The sequence below is a fragment of the Apus apus genome, chromosome 4 (genome assembly GCF_020740795.1).
Source record: "Apus apus isolate bApuApu2 chromosome 4, bApuApu2.pri.cur, whole genome shotgun sequence".
NCBI lineage: Eukaryota > Metazoa > Chordata > Aves > Apodiformes > Apodidae > Apus > Apus apus.
The window spans coordinates 36,375,767-36,403,465 of record NC_067285.1 but is presented as its reverse complement, the minus strand read 5'-3'; the positions used below and the strand labels follow the sequence as shown (position 1 = coordinate 36,403,465).

The window sequence follows — 27,699 nt, the reverse complement described above, 5'->3', positions numbered from 1 at the left end:
CTAAATTTTAAAGCTCTTGTGAAACAAGGTCTCTGGATTTGTAGTCACAGACTCAGCATTGAAACGACTGAGATTTTGAGCTGCGACTTGAGAAAACCATTATCACACAGATGAATTTATTTTCCTGAAAGAAGCCCAACACTTTATATAACTAAAATCCCTTTCAGTGCATTCTTTTTTCTTTTCCTCTTCCCTTAAATATCTACCATGCCATATACACAACTCCAGCAAAATACAATGTTGGATCTTTACCCTGAGCCAAGAGCTGATTATTACTATTATGAATATATACATATGCTTGCATAGAAACTGTACCTTTTCCTTCACTAAGCAAACACGTGCAAGCTGAGAGGACACAACATTATTCCCCAGGCCTCAGTAACCAGTAGCAATCCCCCAAAGGACTACCCCAGGCTGTTACTTTAATATCTAAAACTGGGACAATAAGCAAGATCTTGAGATTTCTATCGAGCTCTCATCCTTCAGCTAAAAGACTGGCACTATCACCTTAAAGGAGTGATTTGCTGTCATTTACCCAGATAACTATTCTGTGGAGTGTTTCACAGCAACAGGATTACACATTTAGGTACACTGAGCCTTTTACATTAATTGCCAAGGTATTAGAAATGAGTAACTGTAAAATGGCTTAAAATCATTGGGGTAAAATAATTATTTTTAAGTTACTTTCAATTTTTGTGTCCAATAATTTGTGCTCTCATTTCATCAGCCAGTTTCTGCAACTTATTTGAAAAAGGTAAGCACAGAACAATTTATATTTCCTAATATATATGACAGAAGTAATAGAGGAAAAAAAATCTACTTATCACTTATCTCACTGACTCTTAGATTCAAAATTGTTTCTTTTACAAATGCAGTAAAAAGATAATTTTGTTATCAATAACTGTGTATGTGATGGAAACCTACTGTGATTATTTCCACTTCTACTTACACATGTAAAAGAATGTCTTCACATTTTGACTGGTGAAAAATGCAGCTTTTGGGGAGGAGGGGCAAGTGAGCTCACTACAGGACATAGCACAGGAATACCTCATTTCACCTGGTGCTGGAGTATCCAGACCTTGAAGTCCCTTCCCATTTCTTATGTTATCTCCTGACCTCCTACAATTAACACATACCCCCCCCAAAGGTACTCCCCTTAAAGCTTCAAACATCTCACCAGAACATTCCTCCCCCAACACACTGAACTAGATTTACAAAACAAAACTTAATTTGTGATCCTACATTTTGATTTGCTAAGGTAGCATTTCAATTCTGTATTTACAGCAGGTGCACTGAAGTAAACCCCTGCTTGAAAACTACCCCCAGCTGCACCACGAGCATCTGAAGTCCTTTTTAGATTTATGTACCAACCCCAGTGACTAAGTTAGAATGACTGAGGCTCAAGAATCAAGCAATGTTGAGGGACTCTGAGTGAGTTCAAAATCCTTGTGATGATGCTGACAAGATGATGTGACCAATTTTATGAAGTGGCACTTTGAATTTTGTCTTTAATTGGGTGCAGTGCTACTTTACACACGGTTCTTCGTTTGAAGCTATGGAAAATAAAGGTTTGTCAGCGTGGGGCAACCACCTCTTTTTCATGTTTAGTGCTCAGCAAGCCCTTAAGTAGCTCATAGTATAAATTAAGGGACAATATTCCTAGTGGAATATAGGAGGTAATAAATGACTAGCAGACAGAACAGATAAACTGAGATTGAAAATACTTGTTTACTGGCACCATAATCCAACACCATGCCTGCCATTCCATTAATGTCACTAAAAACCAGGTAAATAAGCAGATACATTTTGGAAGGAATACAGCAACCTTTGTGTAAGTTACTTGTTGCTGCTGTGCTGAACTGTCCTGTTATTCTTTAAAATGGTTTTCATTACATGCTAGAAAGGAAGGGTTAAATTCATGGACGTAAATGTATTGAAAATGCATAACTTAAATTCTGTTGTAGAAATACTAGAAACTGATGACGTGTTTGACCTTTAATGATTCACTAATGTCTTTTATCTTCCATGTATCCTTCATTACCTGTATAAATCCAGGCAGAAAGTCTTCATTATTACTGTAAATAAAATCTCACCATAACATGAAATGCCACCCTGATGAAGCACTGATGTATGACTGCTCACCTGCTCGTTAGAAACAAGACTGGAGTGCATTTCTAGGGAATACCTGGGGGAAGAGAAAGCAGTGGCAGCTGCAAAGCTGCATGGCTATCTGGTGGAGCAGGGTTTGAACCAAAACATGCCCCCCTGTCCCTAATGATCCCTGTGGACCCCTCTTCTCCTGTTCCTTCCTAGTGAAAACTGAAGCATTGTATAGTAGAGCCACTCACTCCCCATTCCCCTCTCAAATGCTGGGCTCCTGCTTCCTTGCTCCATCACACCTGTATTTTCTTGGCTTTACTACAGGCTGCGACTGGTTTATGCGGGTGATTCATCCACAAACACGGAGTTTCTAACTCTCCAACCTTTGCAAGACAAACATTCTAGTTCTCTTTGTTCTAATTCAAGGTCTAGGTTGTCAGAGAAACAAGGGGAGTTTTATGGTTAAGCAGGTTGGAGCTCTGCACTGCCACGGCACCATGACAACCAAGATCTTGTCGTTTGCCCCCAACATGAATGTGAAGGACCTCAAGAAGGGTTGTGTTGATGAAGGACCATTCAGAGCAACCGTGCCAGAGACGTTTTTGCATAGTTGGTGAGCTCCTTTTATACAAAATTCCCAAGGAAGGGAAGACTTGGCAATTATGGAAGATTTAAATTACCCCTCCCAATAAGTACCTATCAAGACATGTAATGTATCATCTAAAGCATAAGAATACTTCTGACTTCTCCATGGCATACTTCTCTTGAGAAACTACTTGGACAGTTGCAGTTTGTGTACTCTCTGAGGATAGCTCCGTATTTATTCATGTTCATGGGTATGGTCAGTTTTACTGAATCTGGAAATTCCTTGTCTAATGTCTAACTTAGTCCACTGAGATTAAGGCATGATAGAAATGATATGAAATATTTGGTTGGCCGTTTTGTAATATGGCCTTGCTGGAAAATATAGGTCTGATTTTATTTATTCCTGTTGCTCTATCACTTTGAATCATCAGCCAGAGCTAATGGCTTCCATGACACTACATATTCACTTGAGAAACTAAAGAGAAAACCAATCAAAGAATGCAGAAGGAGAGGAAAAAGTGATTATAACAAACAAGAAGGAGAAAAACAAATACAAAAATAATGCTGATAATAAGAGGAGGTCACAGTATAAAATACGCAAGTACCTTACAGGCCTCATGATACAGAAAATCTTGTGTGTTTAGGAACACCTCACTCATCTAACAGCAGTAAAAAGTGGAAAAGAGATGAGTCCTGATCCTGTTAACAAGCTCTATTACCATGGTAATTGCACCCCATCAGAACAGTAATGATTTCACTTCTTCCAACTCTGGGGAACTGCTATTGTGTGGGGATGCCTGTGCATCCTGCAGTGTGCACTTCAGCAGTGTTGCTCTTCAGCAACAGCTCAGCCCTCTCAGGCACTGAGGGAATGCAAATCCCTACTGCTTTCACGTGAGAGAAATTATGCCTCGACAGTGGCAGAGCACTAAAAACAGCACACACAGTGTTCCTGGGAGTTGCTAATGTTTTTATCCCTGAAACTACATTTTCAATACTGATAAAGTTTGCTGTGTCTAGCCTGTTCAACTATATATATATATATATATAAACCCAAGCCAGCCAAAAAGTTGTGTGTTCTTGATTACAGGTCAGATTACAATAATCAATTATTCTGGACAAACACTTGTGCAACCTCCCACACACCCCAAGACAAGATGCCTCACTACTGCTCTCAGGTTAAGTGTACAAGCAGCAAGGGGAATCTGAGAACTGAGGAACAAAGAAAAATCTCTGTTTGAGCTGGTTTGATCTTTCTGGTGAGAAGAAATCAATGCCACTTACACTGTTCCTCCTCAGGAATACTAGAAAGGATGCAACCATTCATTAATTTCCCTTTGGCTTTCCTCAAGAAGCAAGTCCTAAGATAGCCACACAACGGAAAGGGTCGTTTGGCTGCAGCAGTGGCCAAAAAATGTAATTCAATACTGACAGGCAGGCAACAGATTCAGTGATTTTTTTCTCTGCAGTGAGCATTCTGCTATGCAATCTGTGTTTTGATCAAGTTCAGGGAAGGTTAATACAAACTATTTGTAACTTGTCATGCCAAAGGCTGAAAGCCAGAGTCACCGTGTGTATCTACCCACCCCAAGTCCACAAAGACCAGTGTGGTGATGGGCCCACTGTGCTGCTGCTCATTCAGTTTTAGATCACATAAATGATACATGACACCATCAGATGCTACCCATAGTTGGTTAACAGAACCCTATGAGACAGCAAAAAATACAGTACTTTTGGTTAAGAGCTGGGCTTTGAAGATGAAAAATGCTGAGAGCATCACAGGCCCTAAAGGACTTGGAGAACTCTGTAATACAAGTAATGCCCTGAGGATTATGGGGACTGGATCCCCAAGGGGTTAGAGGAATCTTACTTGGGTCTGCCACTGCCTTAACACTTGCTTCTGTTTTTCTCTAGGCTCGATTTGGTGCTATTAAAGACTGCCATCTGCACAGCTTTTACCTTAGGGCCTACAGTATAACTGCACTTGGGTTTATTTCCTACTTGGAGGTCACAAACACTGCATTAAAGTAATTCCTCAAATGCCATCTTCTAAACTAAGTGAAAGCACATTGGCTACCATGAGGAAACAGACATATCCAGCTCCTGGTCCCACAGCAAGAGTGAAAGACAGAATGAGTGGGAGGGAACAACTCCTGCAGAGCCATGGCAGAGATGTGCATCCCCACACAGAAGCGCCCTGCACAAGGCTCTGATTTGCATCTCCACCTTCCTCCCTGCCCCTGCAAATTTTCTACTGGGGAAGTTAATCTGTGAGCTTAAGCAAAACTATTCTTTCTATTCCATACATCACTCATGCCCAAGGTTCTAAATTTCTACCATCTGACATACAACCCAGTAATGACATCTACCCAACAAAAGGAGACATCAAAAATGTCTTCTCCACAAGCCTTCCCACATTCCCTCAACTGCTACTCAAAATTCTACTGTTCTACCTGTCACACAAGGCTGGAACCTGGGCACCATCTCAGCAACTTATATATAAAATTTAATTATATCCCCTGATCTGTTGCAGAAGTCGGCCTGTCAGAGTATGACAGTACTCAATTTCTTTATTTTCTCTCTCATTTAAAATATGAGCTGCTTGCCCTCCCTTACAGGCCCTGTTTTGCCCCCAGACTTTTACTACTGAAATTTCTACTCCTGGCTCCAGCCTGGTATTCCAGCCTCACACACACTTTCTTTCCAAACAAATATCATCATGCTCCCCTTTTGTTGCTCACATGTGGGAAGTTTCCAGGAAAACCAGAAAATATGTTTTTTATCTTACTAATCCCCTTCCTAGATTCCCTATTCCCAGAGCACTTCCTCTGCCAGTGCACAAGTCGCTGTTACACTAAGGCCACCAAGTCGAACCATCTTGCAACCCTGTGCCCTGTCATTAACAACTACAATACCAACCCACAGTCACACAGCTGGGTCAGCCCTGTGGTGCAGACTGCAGCTGTGCTCCTGATAGAGTCCTAGTTGAAAATGAATACCTTTAAAACACCCAACAAAAACACCCAACACAAACACAATGCTTTCAAAATTTCACCGTGCTGAGAAGATTTCTCTTTTAGGAAAAAAAATACAACAGGTTTGAGCATCTTCCTCCTTAAAAGTGTAACAAAAAAGGCTCAGGAAATAATGTCAAAAGCTGGATTTTCTTAGATTGACTTGGAAACTGCTAGCAAAGAACACGGACTATTAGGGGATGGTTGACCTGCACCTCAGTCAGAAATTTTGCAGACAGAAAGGTGTTGTAGAAGCTTTCTTACTTTGTCATCAAAGCTAAAAATCAGAGACATTTACTGTCCCTAAAATAATTTTGAGCTCAGTAGAGACTGACAAACAGAATTACTCAAAATTATGTGGCAATCCACAGCATCTGCAGGTACACAGTAAGCTGAACCTGAGACTGATTCATATGTGCTAAATACTTTCCTCAGACCTGCACTTAAACTAATGTTGCCAGATCTGAAGTTCACATTTCTGAGCTATGCTTTTGTTCCTGCTACAATTTCTGCTTATTAGCTAAAATATGAGTAACTCTCTGTCCTCCCATAGCTCACAGCTTTTCACTGCCACAGGAAACAAAAATGAAGCCATGCTGAAAAGGACTGGACTGACTGGCTCCAGAACTACACCTTTGTAAATGCAAGGAAGCATGAGTTAGAACATCTAAAATACCCTCTCCTCTCAAACATGAACACATCAACCAAATGAAGACAGGTAAGTGCTAATGTTTCAGCTAGAAATGCTCTTCATTTGTGGATCATTACCAAGCAGAATACCATTATCCCCATATTACTGGTGGATTAACTGAAACCCAGAGGTGATGCTGTAACTCACTGTGTAAGACCATTAAATAAGCCTGTTTCTTTGCAGCTCTGTGTTTACAAGCAGCAGAATCTGAAATATAGGACGTGGGGTGCCACATCAGCACTCAACACACCAAAATGGCTCATAAAATTACAATTGATGAGAGTTTTAACTGAAACGTGATGGTGTCGTTTTGGCAAACAGTTCCATTAGGAAGGTATTTCAATCTCTCAGGGATTCCAAAGGCCTAAACGTTTTTATGTGTGTCAGGCATTCTTGTACTTCATAAATCTGTGATCCAAGGTTTAACTGTGTAATTGCACATGGTGAAGCAATTATAGCTGTTATAAAGTGTATGTTTAACTGAACAAGCTGCTGTCAGAAAAAGGCAGTAGCTTCCTACCAGTGAAAACAGCAGGAAAGCAGACTTGCTGCTACCATGCTCTGCTGTTTCATCAGGACACCTGCAAGGGTTGGCCAAGTACTTAGTAAAAAGTAGAAGAAGAAAGTACCAACTGACAAGTTGTTCCTTTTACCTTAACTACCACTGTGACAGTAGCCAGACCAGGAGGCATAGTGCCCTTGCTGTCGAAGGCTTCCACAAGAAAGGTGAAGGTTGCTTCAGTCTCAGAGAATGACTCATAATCCAAGGACTTGAGAAGTGATAACTCGCCCGTGTGCTTGTTCAGAGCAAAATACTCCCGCGCTTCCTGGGTCCGTATCCGATAGTTAACGTCAGCGCCAAGATCCACATCCTTTGCCTAGAGCATCCACATCCAGAAAAACAATGTACTTAAAACCAAACCAAATCCATTTTTCACAAAAAAATCCCTACTAGATTTAAAGAACATAAAAAAAGCAAGTTACTGCAAACAACTTTAGCTTGGTATCATTATTCTCATAGGATTGGATGTACTTAATAGTTCGGCACAAACATGAGGAGGACAAGTCCACTTCAGGTCATAAAATCCAGAGATACCCACCATGAGAAACATGCCCAATATTCTGGGCAAGAGTCACTGGAATCTCAGTCTGTTCTTGTTCTCTTCCCTAGGCACCCACTAAGGGCCACTGCCAGGGAGAGGAGGCTGGGCTAAGCAGATGTTTGATCTCACCCTCCTATGGCAGCATTTTGTTTCATACCAGTATTTAGACAAAGAATATTAAATTTCATCTGTATAAGGAGTAATATGTGACTGCTTTAGATGTAATTTAGATTTATCTGCAGTCAAGTTCAGGGAGAAGTATTGAAATTGTCTCAGGACAGATTCTTCTCATTAAAGGACATTGACCAAAACATCAGGATATATAGACTTCTTGTGGGGAGAGACTCTCCACTGTTTTCAGACATCTTGCTCATCCTTGAACAATTAACGCTCACTTGTCTGAGTCATCTTGTCATCTTATAGTCAGTGAAGAGAAGGCAACACCTCCAGGTCTTCACTTCAAGAACGGTTTGGGTTGAAAGGGACTTTAAAGATCGTCCAGTTCCAACCCCCCTACATGGACAGGGACACCTCCCACTAGATCAGGTTGCTCCAAGCCCCATCCAACCTGGCCTTGAATATTCCCAGGGACGGGGCTTCCACAACTTCCCTGGCCAACCTGGGCCAGTGTCTCACCACCCTCCTACTAAAGAATTTCCTCCTACTGTTTCATCTAAATCTCCCCTCTTCCAGTTTTGATCCATTGCCCCTTGTCCTCTCACTACAAGCCCTTGCAAGAAGTCCCTCCCCAGATTTCCTGTAGGCCCCCTTCACTTCACTCCAGCTATCTTAGACAATGATCTTGGTATCAGATTAATTGCTCCTGGAAGCAACTATTTATCTCCACCAACTATATTGTGAAGTTAAACAGTTAGGATTGACTTAAAGACCTACATCTGTTGAGACAAGGCACCCTTCTGCTGTCAGTGTAAACAGGCAGAAGCAATATGATGAGCTTTCAAAACCAAATCAAACCCACTTCAAACCTGTAAAACAATATTCCAGAAAATGATAATACGAGTGTAGGTTTTGTTGCTTCTTTGTTTTTTTTTAATAATTGTTTGTATTTCCAAATGCACCTCAGCTTCCAAGTATTTTTATGTACCCAAAGGTCATGCATTTTTCAGTGGGAAGTGTCATAACTTCCTCCACTCCAGCTTGCAATCTTTCACTGCAATCTCACTGACAAGTTGAGTATTGCAGAACATTTATCAGGCCTCACTCCACAATGCCTCCTTACCTCTATTTGCAGGAAGACAGTCCCCGGCGGTAGGTCTTCTGGCACGGTGACAGTGTAGGAAGCATTAGTAAAAACAGGGCTGTTGTCATCAATATCCAGCACCTTGATGGCTAAAGTCAGTGTTGAACGGCGGGGGTCCACAGCTCCATCTGTTGCTTCAACAATCAGCTCATAATAGTCCCTCACTTCTCTGTTCAGCTTCACTGCTGTATAAATGCTACCATTGGATGTGATTCGGAAAAGATTGTTGAAGTTTGCCAAACTGTAATGAACTTGGCCATTGACACCAGCATCTGCATCTGTAGCCTAGGGAAAGGAACAAGAACCATGTCTTAATGCACATTTCAAGGACAAGGGCCAAACCCACGTGGGAGTAACAGGGTAAGCTGGGTAATACTCTACAGGGTACTCATGCTTGTGTGGCTACTCAGCATTTCTGCAGCTTGCTTCTCTCTGATATTCTGCTGAAGAGAAAATAACCCATAGCAACAACCCTCCTATTTTGCAGAGACAGAAGGGAAGGCTTATGGGATCCCAACTGGACTTCAGGAGAAAATACACATTCAGTTGCCTGGGCAACTGGGCAAATCAGCAGAAAACAAACCAGATGCTTTTAAAGTCAAGCCCTCAAATACTCGTAGTGCTGAAATATCCTCAGCGTTAGGTGGTGTCGGAGGGGAATTTTGGTTTCACACTCTTGATTGATGGTGCTTCCTTGCTGCTCAAACCAGGATGGAGTAAATGCTCAGATGAAAGGGATGCAGTCAGCAGAATGGACGCATTAGATATTTTCATTTCACTTCAACATTTTTGTCACATTTAGTGGCATTTGAATCGTTGCTTTCTGAATAACCACTGATCTTTCTTGAGTTTACCCTGTTCTTCAAAACCAAAGATGATCACATTTCATCCTTATTCTTCTAGACTCAGAAGAGGAAGATAACAATAGAAAACTGTTCAGATTTTGCTCAAGTGGTATCTTTGTTTTCACATACTGAACTAAGTCTCAAATTTTACTATCAGCTAAGTAATTCTTGCTATTATGTAACTGCCTTGTAGGGATGGATAACATTCCTATGTTTTTCCAAGAGCTATCAAGCCCTCAATGTAGTCTGAATAATGAACTATTATTTTTCTTCTTCTTAATTAAATTATGGCATCATAAATAACATTATGTAAATGAAACAAAGGCCAAGCTATTCTTGTTTATTTGACTTTATAAATGAGGCTACAGACATCTGGGAAGATCATAAGAGATTTTCATGTTTTGTTATCAGAACAATTGTCAGGAAGTTGCCATGAACGTTTCCTTCTGGTGGAGGAATTAATTGTAAGACAGTAATGAAACCATTTATTTTCCCAGAAATCAATGAAAAGCTAATTAAAATTGTTAATAAGAAAAATCTCACTGTGCTTTCTTCCTGCACTACATTGATGTGCTAAACAGCAATGGCTCCAACTTCCTAAACATCAGTATGGATAACACATCTTTTAATCAACATCTTTAAACATATGGTTGATTTGCTTAGTTCAGAACCACTTAGTCCACTATTTCCTCTGTAAAAAATAAACTATTTGGGGCAAAAAGACCTCCTAGAAGACATGCTGGAAAACCATCAGAAAGCTACTTAAGGAGGGAAGTTTAAAGTATTCAGAAACAGACATCTCCAGTGGAAAAGCAAAGTAAGTTGCAGAGCTTCTGGATAAGACACTAGCCAAACAGTTCACCCTCTTAAGACTTAATCTCCCACACATGTGCAAGGTCAGACCTCAGACTTGGTCTCTAATTTCAGCCAAAAACACATTACACTGATACTAAACAGCTGGAGTTAAAAGCCAAACAAAGCCCCACAAAAATCTCTAAGAGTAATCTAAAATACCACTCCCATGGGAAATTATGAGAAAAAAACCAAGTAATATTTTTATTTAAGATTAATTTAAAAGTATGCTTTTGAACAGAAAAGTTTGTTTTTTCTGGTAAAGTAAATTACAACTACTTGCAAACCTTGCAGTTTGGTTCCTCATAACATGACTTTGTATGTTATAAACTCATTGTTTACATCCTTGGGCATAAACTTCTTTTCCACATGCTGCAGGACTGAGTTGTTTACATGCAGAGTAGCAGGCAAATAATCATTATTAAATCCAATTAAACTAACTGTTATAGCACTGCCATAACACTACTGAGAAGTCAACCAAAGACACACAAACATTAGCTCTGTGCATTTTTGCATATCTTAGTCCTCTGCTTCCACAGCATGAGGCAAATTCAGACTTCAGAGGGATGCTCTGACTGAACCCTTAAAAAGAAGTTTGTGGCACGTTGATCACAAAAATTTCTACCACATGGGTTATCTGATTATGTATTAGATTGAAAAAATAACAACCACAAAAAAAACCAAAACACAAAAACAAAAAACCCACCAGCTTTTCTCCAAGCTTCCTGTTCTATCTGGGACATTACTCCATGGACAATTAGGGCCAGTTTACAAAGACACCATCCTATTGCTAAGGCAGCCCTTTGTGTTGCCCATCTTTGATGAACACCACACAAAAGTCACTGAGAAGTTACAATGAGTTGTTCAAGCACTGCCCCACCTAGCTAGAACAGGCAGCTTTGCAGCCCAAAGAGTCTTGGAAAAGCCAGAACATTAAATGGGGTGGCTGCCAAGCCCACACCAGGAGCTGCCTTCTCCCGCCCAGACTCCCCTGCCACACAACAGAGGGACTTTCACACCCCTCTCCCTGCCACCACACCTTGTTGTGTCCATGGGGGCTGCAGAGGTCTGCTCCAGCTCCTGGAGATCCTCTTCTTCCTCAAAGAGCTGCTCCTCACTCCCAGCAGATGTGTCCTTTGTTCCTCTGTCCCCCCCTCTGATTGTAGCTGCAGACTCAGCTGTGCCTGCCCTCTCCCCACAGAGCCCCTCAGCCTCCCCACACACACCTGTATCTGTTTAAAATCTAAAGAATCAAAATGGATTTTCTCATGAAAAAAGCTTTAAGAAAATGCTATTGATTTACCAACTTACATTGCATTTACAGTGTAAGGTCTCTGCTAATCAACATTTTATCACTATAAACTGGAGAAGAGATAATGTACTCTTTATGGCTATGAAAGAAAAAAGAGGTCAGTCTGCTTTCTAAAAGAATCCTGTCTCAAGGCTATACAGAATTAACTCTTTCCACACAGAAATAATTCCATTCCTGCTTCAAAAACCAGTCCTGCTTGAACTTATCACTGCTTTTAAAGCAGAAGCCAGAAATATCCCCAAAAAATTGATATTATTTGCTCATAAACAAAGCTGAGCTGAACTACCTGGCTATAGTGTTATCAGAGGTGGAGAGAATCATGGAATCACTTAGGTTGGAAAAGTCTTCAAGACCATAAAATCAAATTGTTAACTTAGCACAGTGCCAAGGCCACCACTAATCCCTGGCCTTCAGCACCACATCTACACAGCTTTTAAATCCTCCAGGGATGGGGACTCCACCACTGCCCTGGGCAGCCTGGGCCAGAGCCTGACAGCCCTTTCCAGAAAATAAGTTTTCCTAATATCCAATCTAAACCTCCCCTGGCACAACTTCAGGTCACTTCCTCTTGTTCTATCATTTGCTCCTTGGGAGCAGAGCTGGCCCCCCTGGCTCCAACCTCCTCTCAGGCAGCTGCAGAGCCAGCAGGTCTCCCCTCACCTCCTTGTCTCCAGGCTGGACACCCCCAGCTCCCTCAGCTGCTCCTGCTCAGACTTGTGCTCCAGCCCCTTCCCCAGCTCCCTTGCCCTTCTCTGGACACGCTCCAGCCCCTCCATGTCCTGCTTGTCCTGAGGGGCCCAAAACTGACCCCAGGATTCAAGATGCCCCCTCACCAGTGCCCAGCACAGGGGAAGGATCACTGCCCTGGTCCTGTTGGCCACACTAGCACTGATATAAGCCAGGATGTCGTTGGCCTTCTTGGCCAGCTGGGCACACGGTGGCTCATATTCAGTTGAATAACACCCCCGAGGTCCTTTTCCTCCAGCCCCTCTTCCCCTGGTCTGTACCATTTGCCTGGGGTTGTTCAGACACAAGCACAGGACCTGGCACTGAGCCTTGTTGGTGCTCATACAGAAACCAGGTCCCTTGTCTGTTTTCAGCTGTAACAATGAGATACAAAGCACAAATGCTATTTTTTTGATACAACAACATTCTTAATAATTTCTTCTATTAGGTAAAGTCCATTTGGAGTAAAAAAGATCAAGGGAAACACTGAGCACAAAATTGGCCAGATTTCTTTCTATTCCCTGTATCACAGCCTCTGTCTTACCCTAGCTTCAAATCCCTGTGCAATCTGATCTCGCCTGTATGTGTAGGATACGTTCAGAACACGTTTCCCCCCCTCCCCATGAGAAGCCAAAGCTGTCAAAGTTGAGGGCAGCAAAGTGATAATCCACATTTCCAAAGATGATCACTCACTCTTCCCCACCGCACTCAAGTGTCAAGATCAGACAACTGAAGAAAGAGCCTACTCATTTCTGCCTTGTTTTCTTGCTAGGAGAGTTTATCACATCCACTCCTAACCCAAGATACCTCCTTCTGCTCATCCTTACAGTCATTGAAGGCAACTATGAGTCCAAGTGCTGTAGAGGCAGAGCTGGGACAAGGAGGAGGGCGATGGGGCCTGAGGTGCTCTCCCTCTTTACACAAGCACTCCTGCAACACCTGAGGTGCCACACATCGTAGTACCCCCAAAGGTGCCAACACATTCTGGTGTTGGATCACTTGCAATCACATGCAACACAGAGTTGGTAAATTGGGTAGGAAACAGGCTGATTTTGCTACTTTGGGTAAAAGAAAAAATGGGGAATTATCCCTCTACACGCTCAGAGGGTTTGCACTGCTCTTATCCAAACTGGTCCAAGCAGCCTGTAGGCAAATTTCCCACACCACTGTTACACAGCTGAGGAGCTCATAAATTCACTGAAGCCAATGTGGCCTGACAAAAAGGAATTTTGTCAGGATAGAGGAGCCTGCTTTACATAAGTCTAAAGTAAGTGGTTTTCTTTAAACTGAGGCCATCCACAGGAGTATATATGAGACTTAAAAAAAAAAGAAACTTGCTGGCTGGCTCCTCTTGTCAATGCTGCAAGAAATGCAGAGAGATGAGATGCACACTTCTGCCTCTCCCATCTCACTATGTTTATTCAGAATTAGGAAATGCATGCTCCTCTGAAGAGACTCTGGTAACTATTGCTGTTATTCTGGGAACTCCTCAGATCTAAATGTCTCCTCTCATTTCCATCTCTCACTGGGCTAACTTATAAAGTACTGCATGATAAACCTGGAAACCTAGGAACAGAAATAAATCATTGGTTTTTTTCCCAGAAAATACATCCCACATTTACTGGAGGTACCACAATCAACAAGATAGCCTTTATCTGTTGTGGTGAGTTTCAATATTCATTACCAACTATGCTTTTACATTACTAAGAAAAACTCATGAATATAAACCCACAGTAACAAATTATCTTCTTCCATCTCAAACAGATTGAAAATACCAAAGTATCTCTTGAAGGATCATTAACTCTGAAATATAATGACAAGCGCTTAAATGTCAACAATATTAATTATATCATTATCATTCTTTTCAAAAGAAATCTCCTAATATTCACAACTCTTGCTCACAATGGGGAACAACAGGACTTAAGCAGGTTAATTGAGGGCTTATGCTCAGACTGCTGGAGCTTGAAAACAGCAAAATAAGATCCATAAATGTCTAGAAAGCACAGGTCAGCACGACAGGTATCCCCTCACCGAAGCTGCAGCACGTCTCAGGGAGCACTTTGCCACCGCTCCAACTTCCTGCAGGCTACATTTTCCTTCGGGTCTTCTTCAGGGACAGCAGTTCCCTGTGATCCCCAGCCACCCCAACAAAAGCTCCTGAGCTCTGACAGCCTCTCCAGTATTCCAGCAAATAGCTGGAATTGCAGCTTGAGGGAGGGATGGAAATTGTGCTGGAGGATACAACGAATGGTGTCGGTGGGATGTGGGTTATTGTTTTAATGGGTGATAACATGATATTGTAGTATTTTGGGTTTAATGGGTTTATTATTATAAGGGGTTTTTTTAATTATTATTATGGGTTTAGAAGATTGCCAGGGTCCTCTGTTGTGTCAAACAGCAAATCAAGTGTGGGTGGGAGTGGTAAATTGGATGTTGTGCTTGTTTTGCAGGGAGATTACTGTTCGTGCTCATATGGCAAAATCTCCCAGATGCAGTGAGAGGCCAGATATATTCAAAACATTTTTGACCTCTTGGTATTTATTTAAAAATATTTTAAGGAGGGAAAATCAGTTATCAGTACAACTTCAGGATTTTTATTATTCTTTACCTTTCAGAAAGGCTTGGTCTCTCTTTCATATTTTTTTGCCAGCTTTTACAGTCTTTCATTTTCTTATTTCATTCATTATGTGCTCTAAGCACAGGAAAAAATTAGAAGGTACCAACAATTTTGAAATATTTCTGTCAAAATAATGGCAAAAGAAGTAAGGAAACAATTAAATACTTTTGTCCTCCCTGTGCTGTCAGCACTTTTACACACACTTTTCCTCATTTCATGCAGTTAGATTAATAAATTATACTCCTGAACATCCATGGACTTGTTGTGTGCCCATTAGAGATATTTGCAATGCTCCCTTACAGCCCAGAAACCTGCAAGAGTTCATTCCTGCAAAACTGACATTTAAATTGCATTATCCATAAAAGTATTTTACAGATTTGGAGGAATAGACAACTGCAGGTTTTGTATAATTTTCAGGTAACAAATGCTATAATGCTCGAATTCCGTGTTGATGCCCAACCAAAAGTACACAGAAGACTTTTTAACTTACTCTGCTATATAATTTCTGACAGGCCACAAAACGTAATTTTTCACTGCAGGAAGGGACAAAGGCTTAGTTAAAATGTGTGATAAATCATAAATGCTCTGAATTATTGGCCTGCAAAAAAAATGACTTGACGAAGAAAGATGAAATAAAGACCATACAATAAAATTGGACAATGTAATATCAGGGGGCAGTGATCTACTGCTGGCTGAGGAGTCCAGTTGGGTGCACCTGGTCTAAAAAAATGAAACTCAGAGGCAACACCCTTGCATTTTGGCCATCTGGAAATTTCAAGGCAACTCCTCCTTCCTTAAGAGAACAAATGGATGCTCCACTCACTCCTGCTTTTGAAAAAAACACAACAGTTTTTGAGTATATCCTCCAGAAATTTTTTCAAAACATGTGTCTTACTGAACTACCAAGTCATACCAGCTGATTATTTTTCTCACAACTGCACTTAAGAGTAATTTGTTAGGGAAAGGTAGCACATGGTGCATTTTCAAATACTGACATATTTTAGCCACAAAACAAGATTGGAAACCTTTGATAATTACTTACATAGTAAATGCTAATTCCAGGGCATCTGGCGGGTTAGTTTGGAAACCAATTAAATGTGACTCTAAATACAACCACACAGTTAAATGCTACAAGCAAAAATAATTAAAGTAAATGAAAACTGGAAAGCTCATGGCTGCAAAAACATGATTTAATGGACTGGTAAACCTCCCACAAAAGTTAATCACACTAACGCTTCAAAATAGACAAGATTTCTTTGGTCTGCTATGCAATCAGATCCTAAATTTAGAGGCTTGCACTGCCTGTTTTTACATGAAAGATAATTAGAAATTTTGCTTTTATAATGAGTATGTTCTTCGGCAATGATATGATCAAGAGATTCAGAGATTAAACTAATGAATACATGTGCAAAAAATAAAAACAAAAGCTTTTTAAATCACAGATGAAATATATTTCTGTTGTTCTAACTCTCCACATTCAGCTGGCCGTTAATTTCTCTAACATTTCTCTAATATGTTAACAATTTAAAGTTATTCTTGTCATTTCTCTAGACTGCTAGCTCTCCTCACTAAGCCCACCTAATTAGAGAACATTAGAATCTGAGCCGGAACATAACAGCCAACATTTGCATTTGAAACTACTTATCTCACTGGTCATACTTTTAAAATCCTCTCAGTTGTGTTCTGTGGTCTTCTCATGTTCAGAGGAATCGTTTTCTTGTATCAACTACAGACATCAAGGCCACTAGGTGTGAATATTAGAAAAAAGTTAAGACACCTAACATGTATCACAAGAAAACTCCCCAACTTTTCCTCTACCAGGCAGTCTTCAAAAAAGGAATCACTAATCTTGATGATTCTTCAAGTCTCAGAAGAACATCCCTCATGAGAGATTGCAGTCAAAAGGTATCATGCCCAATAGAAAGCATTCTGATTTGTAAGTTCAGGAAAACAATAACTTCTTGTCCTAGTGACAGAAATCTGAGCAGCCACTTCTAAACAAACAGAATCAGCCATCAAAATACTAAATGGGCATGTATTAGAGACATGAAACCACCAATTCAGAAGATTTAGTGAAGCATCAGGCTGAAATGGATGAAAAGACTTAAAAACACACTGGGATGCAAGGTGTCAGGCAGAAAAACACACAAAAGCCTTTCATAGAAAGGCCCTGCACCCTCAGTGATCAACTGTCATGAACACAAAAATGATTGAACTGCTTCTCTGATAACAAGTATCAACATTTCCACTATATAAAGCACAAATGTATTTAGTCTGAAGACAAAGGTGTAATTAATGCACAAATATATGAGAAAGAGAAAAGACAAGAGCACAGTTTAAAAAGTCTCCCCATTTACCACATATTAGGGGTGGCAAGGAGCTTTTTAAACTGTTTGAGCTGTCTTAAGCTCACCTAAGCTCAACAACCTGCTGTAAGCTAAGGGAGTGAGGCTGGAGCTGCCTGCTGCAAAAAACCCTCTAGGAATTACACTGCCCCTTAGGAGTGTCTGCAGAAAGAAGCTAATCCTGCCTAGCACTGGTGAGATGAGATGGGAAAAACTGCACAAATCCATGACCACATCTATTTCTACTGATGCACAGTCTGGACTTGAAACCCTGACATCTCTCATGTTTTAAGAGGCTGAAGGAATTTGCTTGTTAGCAACGAGGTGAAAATCCAACTAGAAGCACATAAGATGAATACATGGACTTCAGCTACGGCTGTAATTTCATTTCTTCTCACTATCTAAGTAGAGATGCAGCCTTTAGTAATTATTGTGACATCTAATTATGACTCTAAGGGGAACAAAAGATTAAGTTAAAATATATTGTGAATACTATTGATGGAAGTTACCACTTTCTGCATTTCTCATCCTTCTTACACATCCTCTTCCAGGATGGAAAAAAGATACTCTCCAAGACTTGACATTTTGAGGAAAACAAGGAATATATAATTTAGCTTAAACCAAAAGCAAATGCAAACACACCTGTTCTGTACCCAGCTTGGGGCAGCATTCAGCCAAGCTGACTGTGCATGCCCTTTCATGCACGCACAAAAGATGAAAGGCAGACTCTGTGGATGCAGAGAAGCACAGAAGCTACAATTCTTCCACCTTGATCAGGTATTAGGGGCTGACAGAACGGAGACAGGCTGGGCAAGAAGCAAGAATAGAACTTGCAACAGGGCTTGAGTACATCTGTGCCCTGTTGGAAATACTCTCCCCTCTGCACATCTTGTCTGACATGACACTATGAAAGCCCTGAACCTACCGTGTAGACAATTTTACTAAGGAGCCTGCAAGAAAACTGGACCTTCTTGCCCCTGGCAGGACGATCTTTAAGTTCCCTTCCTAGCCAAACCGTTCTGTGATTCTATGATTCTATGATATGACACCACTAAGATCCTATAAAAGTGACCTTGTGATGTTCCAATCACTTATAAGAAACTACATGGACGTTAGATAAACGAGCACAAAGAGAAGCTCAAGAGTATCAGTTTATGAGCTGTTTTGCTCTGGAAAACTCCTACACACACACACACCCCGTGTGTCAGTCATACCAGTACATGGTAACAAACACGTTAGTGATCCAGATGCACACACTGCAACCAAACACAGAAGTCTGAATTTCCTCTGGTTGTCGTCCATCTGCCATATTATGATTCTCTGATTAATCTTTCCTGGATTCTGACTGCTCATTCTAGCAATTCTAGCAATTCTAGCTGCTCATACTTTTTTTTACATATATTGAATGAATTCAGAACACCTTGTTAGGGAATGATTTATGCAGTGAGCAGTAGTCATGGACTCACCCTATGAGATTTTCTTCAGAGGCCATGATTTTACTTTTCCCCAAGGGCTAAATTCCTTTCCCTCTTAGCCTGTCCTCTCCTGACAATACATCTCCCTTTTTTCTGTTCCTGTCCTTTTTCCTCCAATTTTCCTACAAGTTGTCTAAGAGTTGAGGAATATTTTTTTCAGAAGATGGTATTTTTAATACAGGGAAGATGTAATCTACAGTGCAGGCTGTGGGAAATCATACCCTGTCCTCTGAGCCTTCACACAGAAAACATGTCAATGGTAATTTAGGTGAAGTGAGATTCCTCTCTAACCTTTTTACATGAATATCTGGGAATGTAATAACTCATCAGCATTTGAAGCAGTTTTCCTGAATACAGAACCACAGAATCATGCAATGGTAAGGGATCTCTGGAGGTGATTTAGTCCAACAAAATCAGCCTTACTGACAACTGTGAAATTTAAACTGGGCTTTGAATCATGAGACTTGCAGGGTTTACCACCTTAGGAATTTAAATCAAAATAGAAGCTTACAAGAATTCCCTTTATTCATAGACAGAAAAGCTCCTCGGGAAATTGGCACCACAATCATATTTCATTAGCATTCAAAAGTGATATTCTGCCTCTTGCCCAACAACCATTACATGACGATGTCTAGAATCAGTAGACTGGTGCCATATAGGCCATCTCTGTCTCACCTGTCTTCCAGTTTTGCCTTGCTTGGTCCTGTAGTGGACAGATGCTGCTGAATATATGACTTTACATTTACAGCATAAACAGAAAAGCCAGCTATTTCCATTGCACAGGAAACCCTTCAAAACTTGCTTTTTCAAGAGGTAGAAATAGCTCCATGATAAAAAGCAACTGACTTTCTTGAAGCATTTCTTATTTGAAAAAGTAGCAGATGACAGAGGTATTGCACACAATGCTACCTAATCACTTTCATTAGTGGAGCTTATTTATACTGTCTCCATTTTAGAGAAGATAGAAGGTGAGGTGACACTGGAACATCTGATTAAAGGCTGGTTTGTCCACTGCCTTGTAATTCTTTATCTATATTTTACTTCTCATTTCCTTTCATATCTCTGATTTCCCTTGAAAACAACATGTTCATGTTGGAGATTTCAAACAGTTCTGATCAGTGACACAAAACAATGCCCACAACAAATAAACAGAGGGTGGGTGTGAAGGAATCTGGGTAAATACAAAGCCCAGAAGAATAAAAACTTCAGTCAAGTGATTTGTTTCCCCGCTGGGCCTCATCAGGCCAAGAGCTCCTTACTTAACCACAGGCTGAATTTGTCAGGTCTGTAACAAACTACTCGGGACTGTCTTCCGCTGAACAAGAACATGAACCTGTTTGTAGGTTTTGCAGTCAATACATTGATCACCACCTAAATTTCGTGCCACTTTTTTACCTCCCACGTGACTGGCACTGGTGAGCAGTGCCCTGTGCAATGCAAATCATTCAGATGCCCTCTCTTCAGCAGGACCTCAGCTACTTTAAACTGCAACAGGCAATAGGGGGCCTGAATTCCATTTTCAAGTTTCCCATTTGAAGTTTTTTTGTCTCCTGTTGTCCTTTGTAGAGTATTTCATTCAGCAATTCTCTTCCTGCCTTGCTGGGGGATACCCATGATCAGACATGAGAGAACAGCAGGGAATCAAATACACCTCCGAATGCTCCAATTTAGACAATACTGGGTAAAATAAAATGGATTTGAAATACGTCTGCTACACTTTCAGTTTTATCCTTTCTAGCTTTTGGTCTTTTAATGCTCAGCACACTCTTCAAATCCCCATGGGCAGCACTCTGCCTGTGCTTTCAGGACCTCCAGCTGGCAGACAAAGAGTGGCACAGAGTGGCAGTGCTGCAGTGGGAATACTGGCCTGCCTGCCCGTGACAATCCCCCTCCTCTCTGACAGAAAATCTTTCCTTGTCCTTGTTCTGCACCTCCTTAGGAAACAAGTTCCCAAAGGCTACCTAAGCCCACAGGGGAATCCCTTTGAAAGTCCAGCTTTCCCAAAGTAGAGCACAGAAGTCTCTTGCCTGTGGCAGGAGTTACTCACGGGTGTGTTTGACCCAATGGTTTCTTACCACAAATAGCTTATAACCTTGCCTGTAGTAGGGGAGGGGGGACAAAAGGACAGTGGGGATGGGATTCATATCAGGAGAGGAAAGAAAGAGAAAGCCCATATAGAAAGACAAGAATGGGAAGACCGTTTCAACAGCTGGTTACATATTAACTAGACTACTACTAGCATTTTAATACAGGTACCGCCCATAACTTCATCATCTACTGCAGGGAGTGCTTTCCTCCCTCAGACTGACACTGGGCTCAGGCAGCTGATGATCAGACCTTACCAGCAATAAAAACCTGAGCCATCGAGTACTTGAGCACCTTTTCCATATCCTTCATCACCAGGTCCTCTGCCTCAATGGGCAGAAGTGCCCAGGTCTTCTTGGGTGCCAAGATAAAAACTTCTTGCTGTATTTTTCCCCTTGCAAAATTTGCCATGAGTATGGTAAAAGACATTCTGAAAAGCAGGCTTGCCAGTCATTGGTTTAATTCTTGATAATTACAACGCATGACACAATAAAAATGACATTATTTTTTACCAGGCTATTTTCATTAAAAAATGGGCCTTTATATTTTAACCACATTACACCTTCTGCACAAACTGTATTCCCATAGAAACCTCTCCCAGACCTGCTGTGGTTCTAATGGACTGTGAAGCACACCACCACAAAAAAAGCTATTTCTGCTTTTAAAAAAGAACATTGTCAAAGACCATAGCTACAACTAAAAGTTCATAATCCTTACTTCAGCATCTCACTCAAGCCAGGGAAAAAAAAAAAAAAAAAAAAAAAGGCAAATGCCCAGGTGACTGTTTTCTATTTGCATTTATGAATATGAAATGCTAGAAACTATATCCAGTATTTGTGCTATGAAAAGAAAGCTTCTTCCACCCAGAGACTGGGAACATGGACTAGTGATGAAAATGACAATAAATAACCAGTTACTGTCATTCCACAAGTAGCAATAAGGTGTCAAAAGGCTTTGTTAAATATTTTAATTTCAACACAACTTATAAATGACACTAATTTATAAGAAAGTGAGGTTTTGTTGAAATAACTTTTTCTATTTTATAGTTTCTCCTAAGCTAAAAATAGACCCAATCTAGTGTTTGAGAAGATTATTGCACCTTGAGGGCATCCAGCAAAACACAAAATGGATTTTAAAGAGATTTGGTACTGATTCGAAATATCATGTCCATACACTTGAGGATGCAAAATGAAAAATGACCACGTAAGTGGAACACAACAACAACAAAACAAAGCAATAACTTTGTGATCTATGGAAACGGATTTAATTTGCAAGGATCCTAATTCCTTTATGTACATGGGTTCAAAGCAGTCTTTGAAGTGGCTGATGTTTCAGCCCAGAGTATTGAATTTAAGCTTCAGAAAACTGCAACTTTCAGCAATGTTGATCAAAGTTATTTCCCTTGAAAACTACACCTGAGCTTGGAGAGGTCCAGAGCAGTACCCACCTTCAGTGAGAGCAGGTTACACAGCAAGCAGAGCACAAGTGTATGTAGAACCACTTCAGAGCAAGTGCAAATGAAACTGCCCAGAAGAACCCTACAAAACCTAAAGTGTAACTTGAATGAAATAAAACTTCACAAATAAGTCACGGAACTGGAAGCAAATACAAACTTATCCCAAAGAAGCTTGCTTTCAATTTATAAATACCAGAAAACAAGTGAAGTGCACTCAAAAAGAACACAAAATCAACAAGAAAACTGATTGACTAGAAGCACTGATGGCACTTTTACTGAATAATACAAATTCACAAAAACCCATGGTTATTATGGTGAATGTGCTACCCTATATAGGTCCCATGGTACCCAAAACATCCTATTCTTTCTGCAGAAACTGCTAATACAGCAGTTAAGGAGCTCCCTTTTTCTATTTATATGGCTGTTACTGGAAAGAAAGGCAGATTTTTCACCTAAATTCCTGAAAAACACATTATTCCAAATTAATCTCTTCCCTAGAGTTCATGTTGAATCCAACCTTTGTGCTAATCCATCAATGAAGGAAATATGAAACATCATATTCAGCTATTAGTTAAAAAAAAATTAAAAATAATTCCAACAACAACTCATTCTTCCTTGTTTCTCCTCATTAGGAAAATCAGACTTTGCCAAAACAAGTTTCAAGTAACTGAGTCTGCACTCAGTAATCCAGAAGACCTACATATGATATTAAAATTTACATAGCTTCAAATCACTCAAATCAATAATACCCCAGGTGCCATCTATTTTTATGACAGGTAATAAATTATTTTAGTCAATAGCTGAACTGTTCTTCCCCTTAATGGCCTTATACTATACGCATAACAATATATATGTCACATGTTCATTGTGTTAAAAAACATTTTAAAAGAAATCAGTAAGAGTGCAACAACATGGCAATAATGCAACACTGTAAAGCTGTTATAAGCAAGCTTTCACAGTGGTGTCTCTTCAAAAACAGTTTTTTAATGTGCTACTTTTAAATGAAAAAGCTCTTTCAGCTATTAAGCATAGAGAAGAAGAAAATTAATTTTGAATTTCCAAGTCTCAAAAGATGACCTTGTTAACATAAATGCCTCTAAAAGACAGTTTGCATTTAAACCTGAGACATTTTAATGTAAGCTTGTTTAAGGCAGAATTATTTTGTGGTCTTTCCTAGGAGTCTGGACAGTTTGGGTAATACAACAAGCAATTTAACTCTGCACAGCTGATAACTTACCCTCACTTGACCAACAAAGGCATTGGCTTCCTCTTCCTGTACAGAGAGGTTTTTAGGTAGAAACATATCAAAAACTGGCCCGTTGTCATTTACATCCGTCACCACTATATTAACAGTAGCAGTTGAGGTCTGCAGAGGGAGAAAACATTATGAACACATTACCTTTATTTTAACATTTCACAGGTGACAACTCCTCAGCAACCTTCCTGCTCTGTATTAGACCCACCCAGCACAGAATCACAGGTAAACAGATCATGGAAATATTTTTTTTTTGCAAAATGTTATTCATTCAAAGAGGTTATTTTTACCTTTCTTTTCTCATAAGATAAAACAGGCTCAAGATTGAATAATATATTAGAGATGCATGAAGGATTTCAGATGTCTTTTTTTCTTTTATGGTATTTTAAAGATTTAAGGATCTCCCATTCTGAGAGGAGAAAAAAAAGCTAGAAATACCAACATTTGACAGAACTATAAATTGGGAAAGTATTAATTTTACTAATCAAAATATGCTTCTGTGATGATTAGCTTAGATGATCAGTGAGCCTCTTAACTGGCACTGTCATGCTACCACAGCTCCATGGTGAACTCAGCTGGCCTTAGCTCAGAGATCTCTGCATCATCCTTCCCCCACATTCTCCTGACGTGCTAGCAGGCACTAGCACAACAACATAAACATACACAGAGATGCCTGGGGGGAACAGCATCATTAATTATATTTAACACATGAAATGTCTGTGGCTGAAACTTTCTATCCAAATCCAAGCCATTGGAGAGTGAAATATTCTGTCTGCAGATCTTCACAATTTGAGTCAGATCGCTTTTCACTGGTCCTGTCTACAGTTTCAGACACAAAGCTCCACATCACTGTATTTAATACATTATTGTATTTTAAATCAATTCAACAAAAGCTAACAACTTTGCTATCAGAGATACTTTTATTCCATATATTCAAATCCAGCACAGCAGCAAGTACCACTGCAAACTGAGGCTTCAGGTTTATCACATTAAAAGACTGTAAGAGATACATCATCTAACACAAGCTACTTCATGCAGTTATTTATTTAAGATTAGGCACTGGCATATGGATGGAAGTGAAAGACCTCAGCTTGAGCCTCATTAATTTAAACACTGTGGCAAGAGCAACAAAAACATGCCTTTGTTTCATAACCCTGGCAGTACAGAAGAGATGAGGCTAACAACGCAAGTTTCCTTGGCCTGCAACACAGGTTGCAAAGAGAAGGAATGCCCGGTATTCCTCAGCCACCACAGGAAAGAGAAGCACTACTGGGAAAAAAAACACAGCAGGGAAGATGGAAACCTTCCATACAGGCAGTGCAGGGAAACTACAGCATCTTTCCTGGAGCAAGTATCTAGCACAACCAACAGCAGCATAAAGTGATGCTGAGGTGGAGCAGTGTGTGGGCAAGGCTCTCCTGGCTTTGTACCACGGTGCCATCAGTCTGTGAAGGCTTCCTGCAGTGTCCCATTGCATGCATATCCAAAGAAAATACCTTACTCTATAAATACGGCCTGCTAGGCAAGTACACCAAGGGAGACAGATGCTAGGAAGAAACACGCCTGGAGTTTAACAGCCTTATTGCTGCAGAGTGCTGCTGGTTGTACAAGGCTCTGCTTGGTACTGTTCCCCAGGGACAGTGACACCTGTGATGACCCCGGTGCTGCAGCCACACCTACTGCCAAGTGCCACTAAAAACACACACTGTGTAATTGTATCAGCTTTCCTGGGCTGTACCTGGATGCATTCTGATACTGAGCTACTTTGTGTCAAGCTACATTGGGGGGGGGAAAATTTTAGGACAGTCACAACAGTTACAGGGTGTGTAACCCCTAAAAATGTTTTGACTTAACCAATCTGGTACAAAGTGGCACCTCACAGGTTTCAGGAAGAAACCTGTGACCACCCTCCCTTAAAAAACAGTAACAAAATAAGTCTGAATGCAAACCTGCAACTGTGTATGCCTTTCCTGAAACATCTTCTGGGGAAGTATCTCCCATGTAACAAAACCTTTAACTCGAGCAGTTTTACGGCCTCTATAGAGGTCCCTGTAGCAAATGCCCCAAATAAATGCAGAATATTGTCTAATTTTTATTAAGGGGCAAGTTCCTTGTATCTGCCACATGGGATGACTACTGGACTTGAAAGCTATTCACTGTCTCTGTAGTATTTGGTCATGCTTTCATTGCTGTGTCACCAGTTCAACCTGCTAACTCACTCTCTGCAGGAGAGATCCCACAACAGGTCCATCTCCTTCACCTTCCCAGTCCTGACACTTGGTCAGCAGCCTAGTCCCTGCTATTGGAACCAGTAGCCTCACAGCTACCAACGTGGCAGGTGCCTTTGTAGTGTGTCCCACCATCTCTTGGAGGTGCTACCTGCGCTTGCAGGCTCCCTATCAATCCCTCCTGATTCCAGCACAGCAAGGGGCAGATCTCTCCTCACCTCCACCCCACACACAAGTGGCATCAGTAATATCCATGCCCAAGGCAGCTCCTTCAGAGTCAGGGTTTTTCTGCAAGTTTTGAATGGAGGCAAATGCAGATAACAGAGCTGTTCCACAATAAGCACCCTACAATAACTATTTAATACTTGAAAAATTCAGACAGTTTTGAAACAAGCAAATTAACAGAAAGATGCTTTCAGGCTGGCTTCTTATATTTGGTTATGCTCAGTTATTTGCTAATTGTTTCTGAAACTGCCATTCCCACATTTAGTTTTTATAAGGAAAATGTACTTTACAATGGCATGATTGTCAACACAAACCACACTCCAGAACGTTTGCTCTGCTGTGCAACGTGCACTCAAGGTAAATCAATCTTCTGAAGCTAACTTGATTCCACAGAATACGAGGCAATAAAACCTCATAGATGTAACAAACTGAGACAAATATGGCATAAAAAAATATTGGCTTAAGACAGTGAGTAGTTGTCATTGTCATAGAATCATAGAATGGTTTGGGTTGGAAGGGACCTTAAAGATCATCTAGTCCCAACCCCCTCCAGGGACACCTCCCACTAGACCAGGTTTTGGGGTGTTTTTCTTTTTTTTGAAAAACGTCTTCTCCATTTGAGAGAATTTTAACAGGATGTGCTTTATAAGCCATGGTGTGTTTACTTCTGATGATGCTGAATCAACCCGCAGGAGCTCTCAGAACAACCACCAGAACCCGCCTTCGCATCTGGTAACTTCCGAATCCAGCACTGAAAATGAAACTACTGTTGTGACTCACTTGCAGGTCTGACTTCTGTACAGAAGTGCATGCCAATGGGAGGGCTTGCATATTTATTTTAGATAAACCATGTTATGAGGAACTCTTTTGAGCACTTCTCCTAAATGACAGTGTTTTTCTAAACCCAAGCATGCTGTTAACAACATCACCCTGCAGCAACACTTTCATGTCTTCAACTAAAAAGGGAACTTTTCTTTCCTTCAAGCTTTCTTGAAACCAAATCACTCTACTATGATTAGAAACACAGAGAGTGCTGAAATACTGGAGCAAGTGTAGAAGGGGTCATTTGAGGAAGTACCAAAGGACACTCACATTTCACCTAAGAGGAGACAGTGGTGGCAGCAGGGAAGGCTGAGCTCTGCTTAATACAACCTGGATTTTAAGGTGAATTTTCAGATCCTTTTTTACATCTTTATCAATGATGTAGAGGAGGTAATGGAGCAGTAGTGTCAATATGCTGGAGGGCAGGGCTGCCATTCAGATGGATCTTGGCCAGCTGAGAAACTGGCCAATAGGAATCCTGTGAAATTCAGCAAGGACAAATGCCCAGGCCTCCGAAGATCACCACACCAAGACACTTAGTGTCAGAAGATAAAACGGGTGTAAACTGAAACAAGAGAGGTTCAGACTAGACATAGGTAGCAGCTTCTTCCCAAGAGGACGAAAATGAGAGCATTTCAACATGATGAAGCACAAGGGTTTTCCAAGCTCTAGCTTGTTTTCATGCTGCAGACAGGTACTGGT

At 40.7% G+C, this 27,699-nt stretch overlaps 1 protein-coding gene across 4 annotated transcripts in view; it reads right to left on the bottom strand.

Annotated features, from left to right (window-relative positions):
• PCDH15 (protocadherin related 15) overlaps positions 1-27,699 on the bottom strand; it is a 455,276-nt gene that overhangs the window by 109,184 nt on the left and 318,393 nt on the right. For all 4 annotated transcript variants that reach the window (XM_051618391.1, XM_051618393.1, XM_051618392.1 and 1 more), the window contains 3 exons: positions 23,705-23,833; positions 8,734-9,039; positions 7,044-7,268 (listed from right to left, as the gene is read on the bottom strand). In XM_051618391.1, coding sequence (XP_051474351.1) covers positions 7,044-7,268; positions 8,734-9,039; positions 23,705-23,833 — 660 coding nt within the window. The remainder of the gene's footprint in view (positions 1-7,043; positions 7,269-8,733; positions 9,040-23,704; positions 23,834-27,699) is intronic.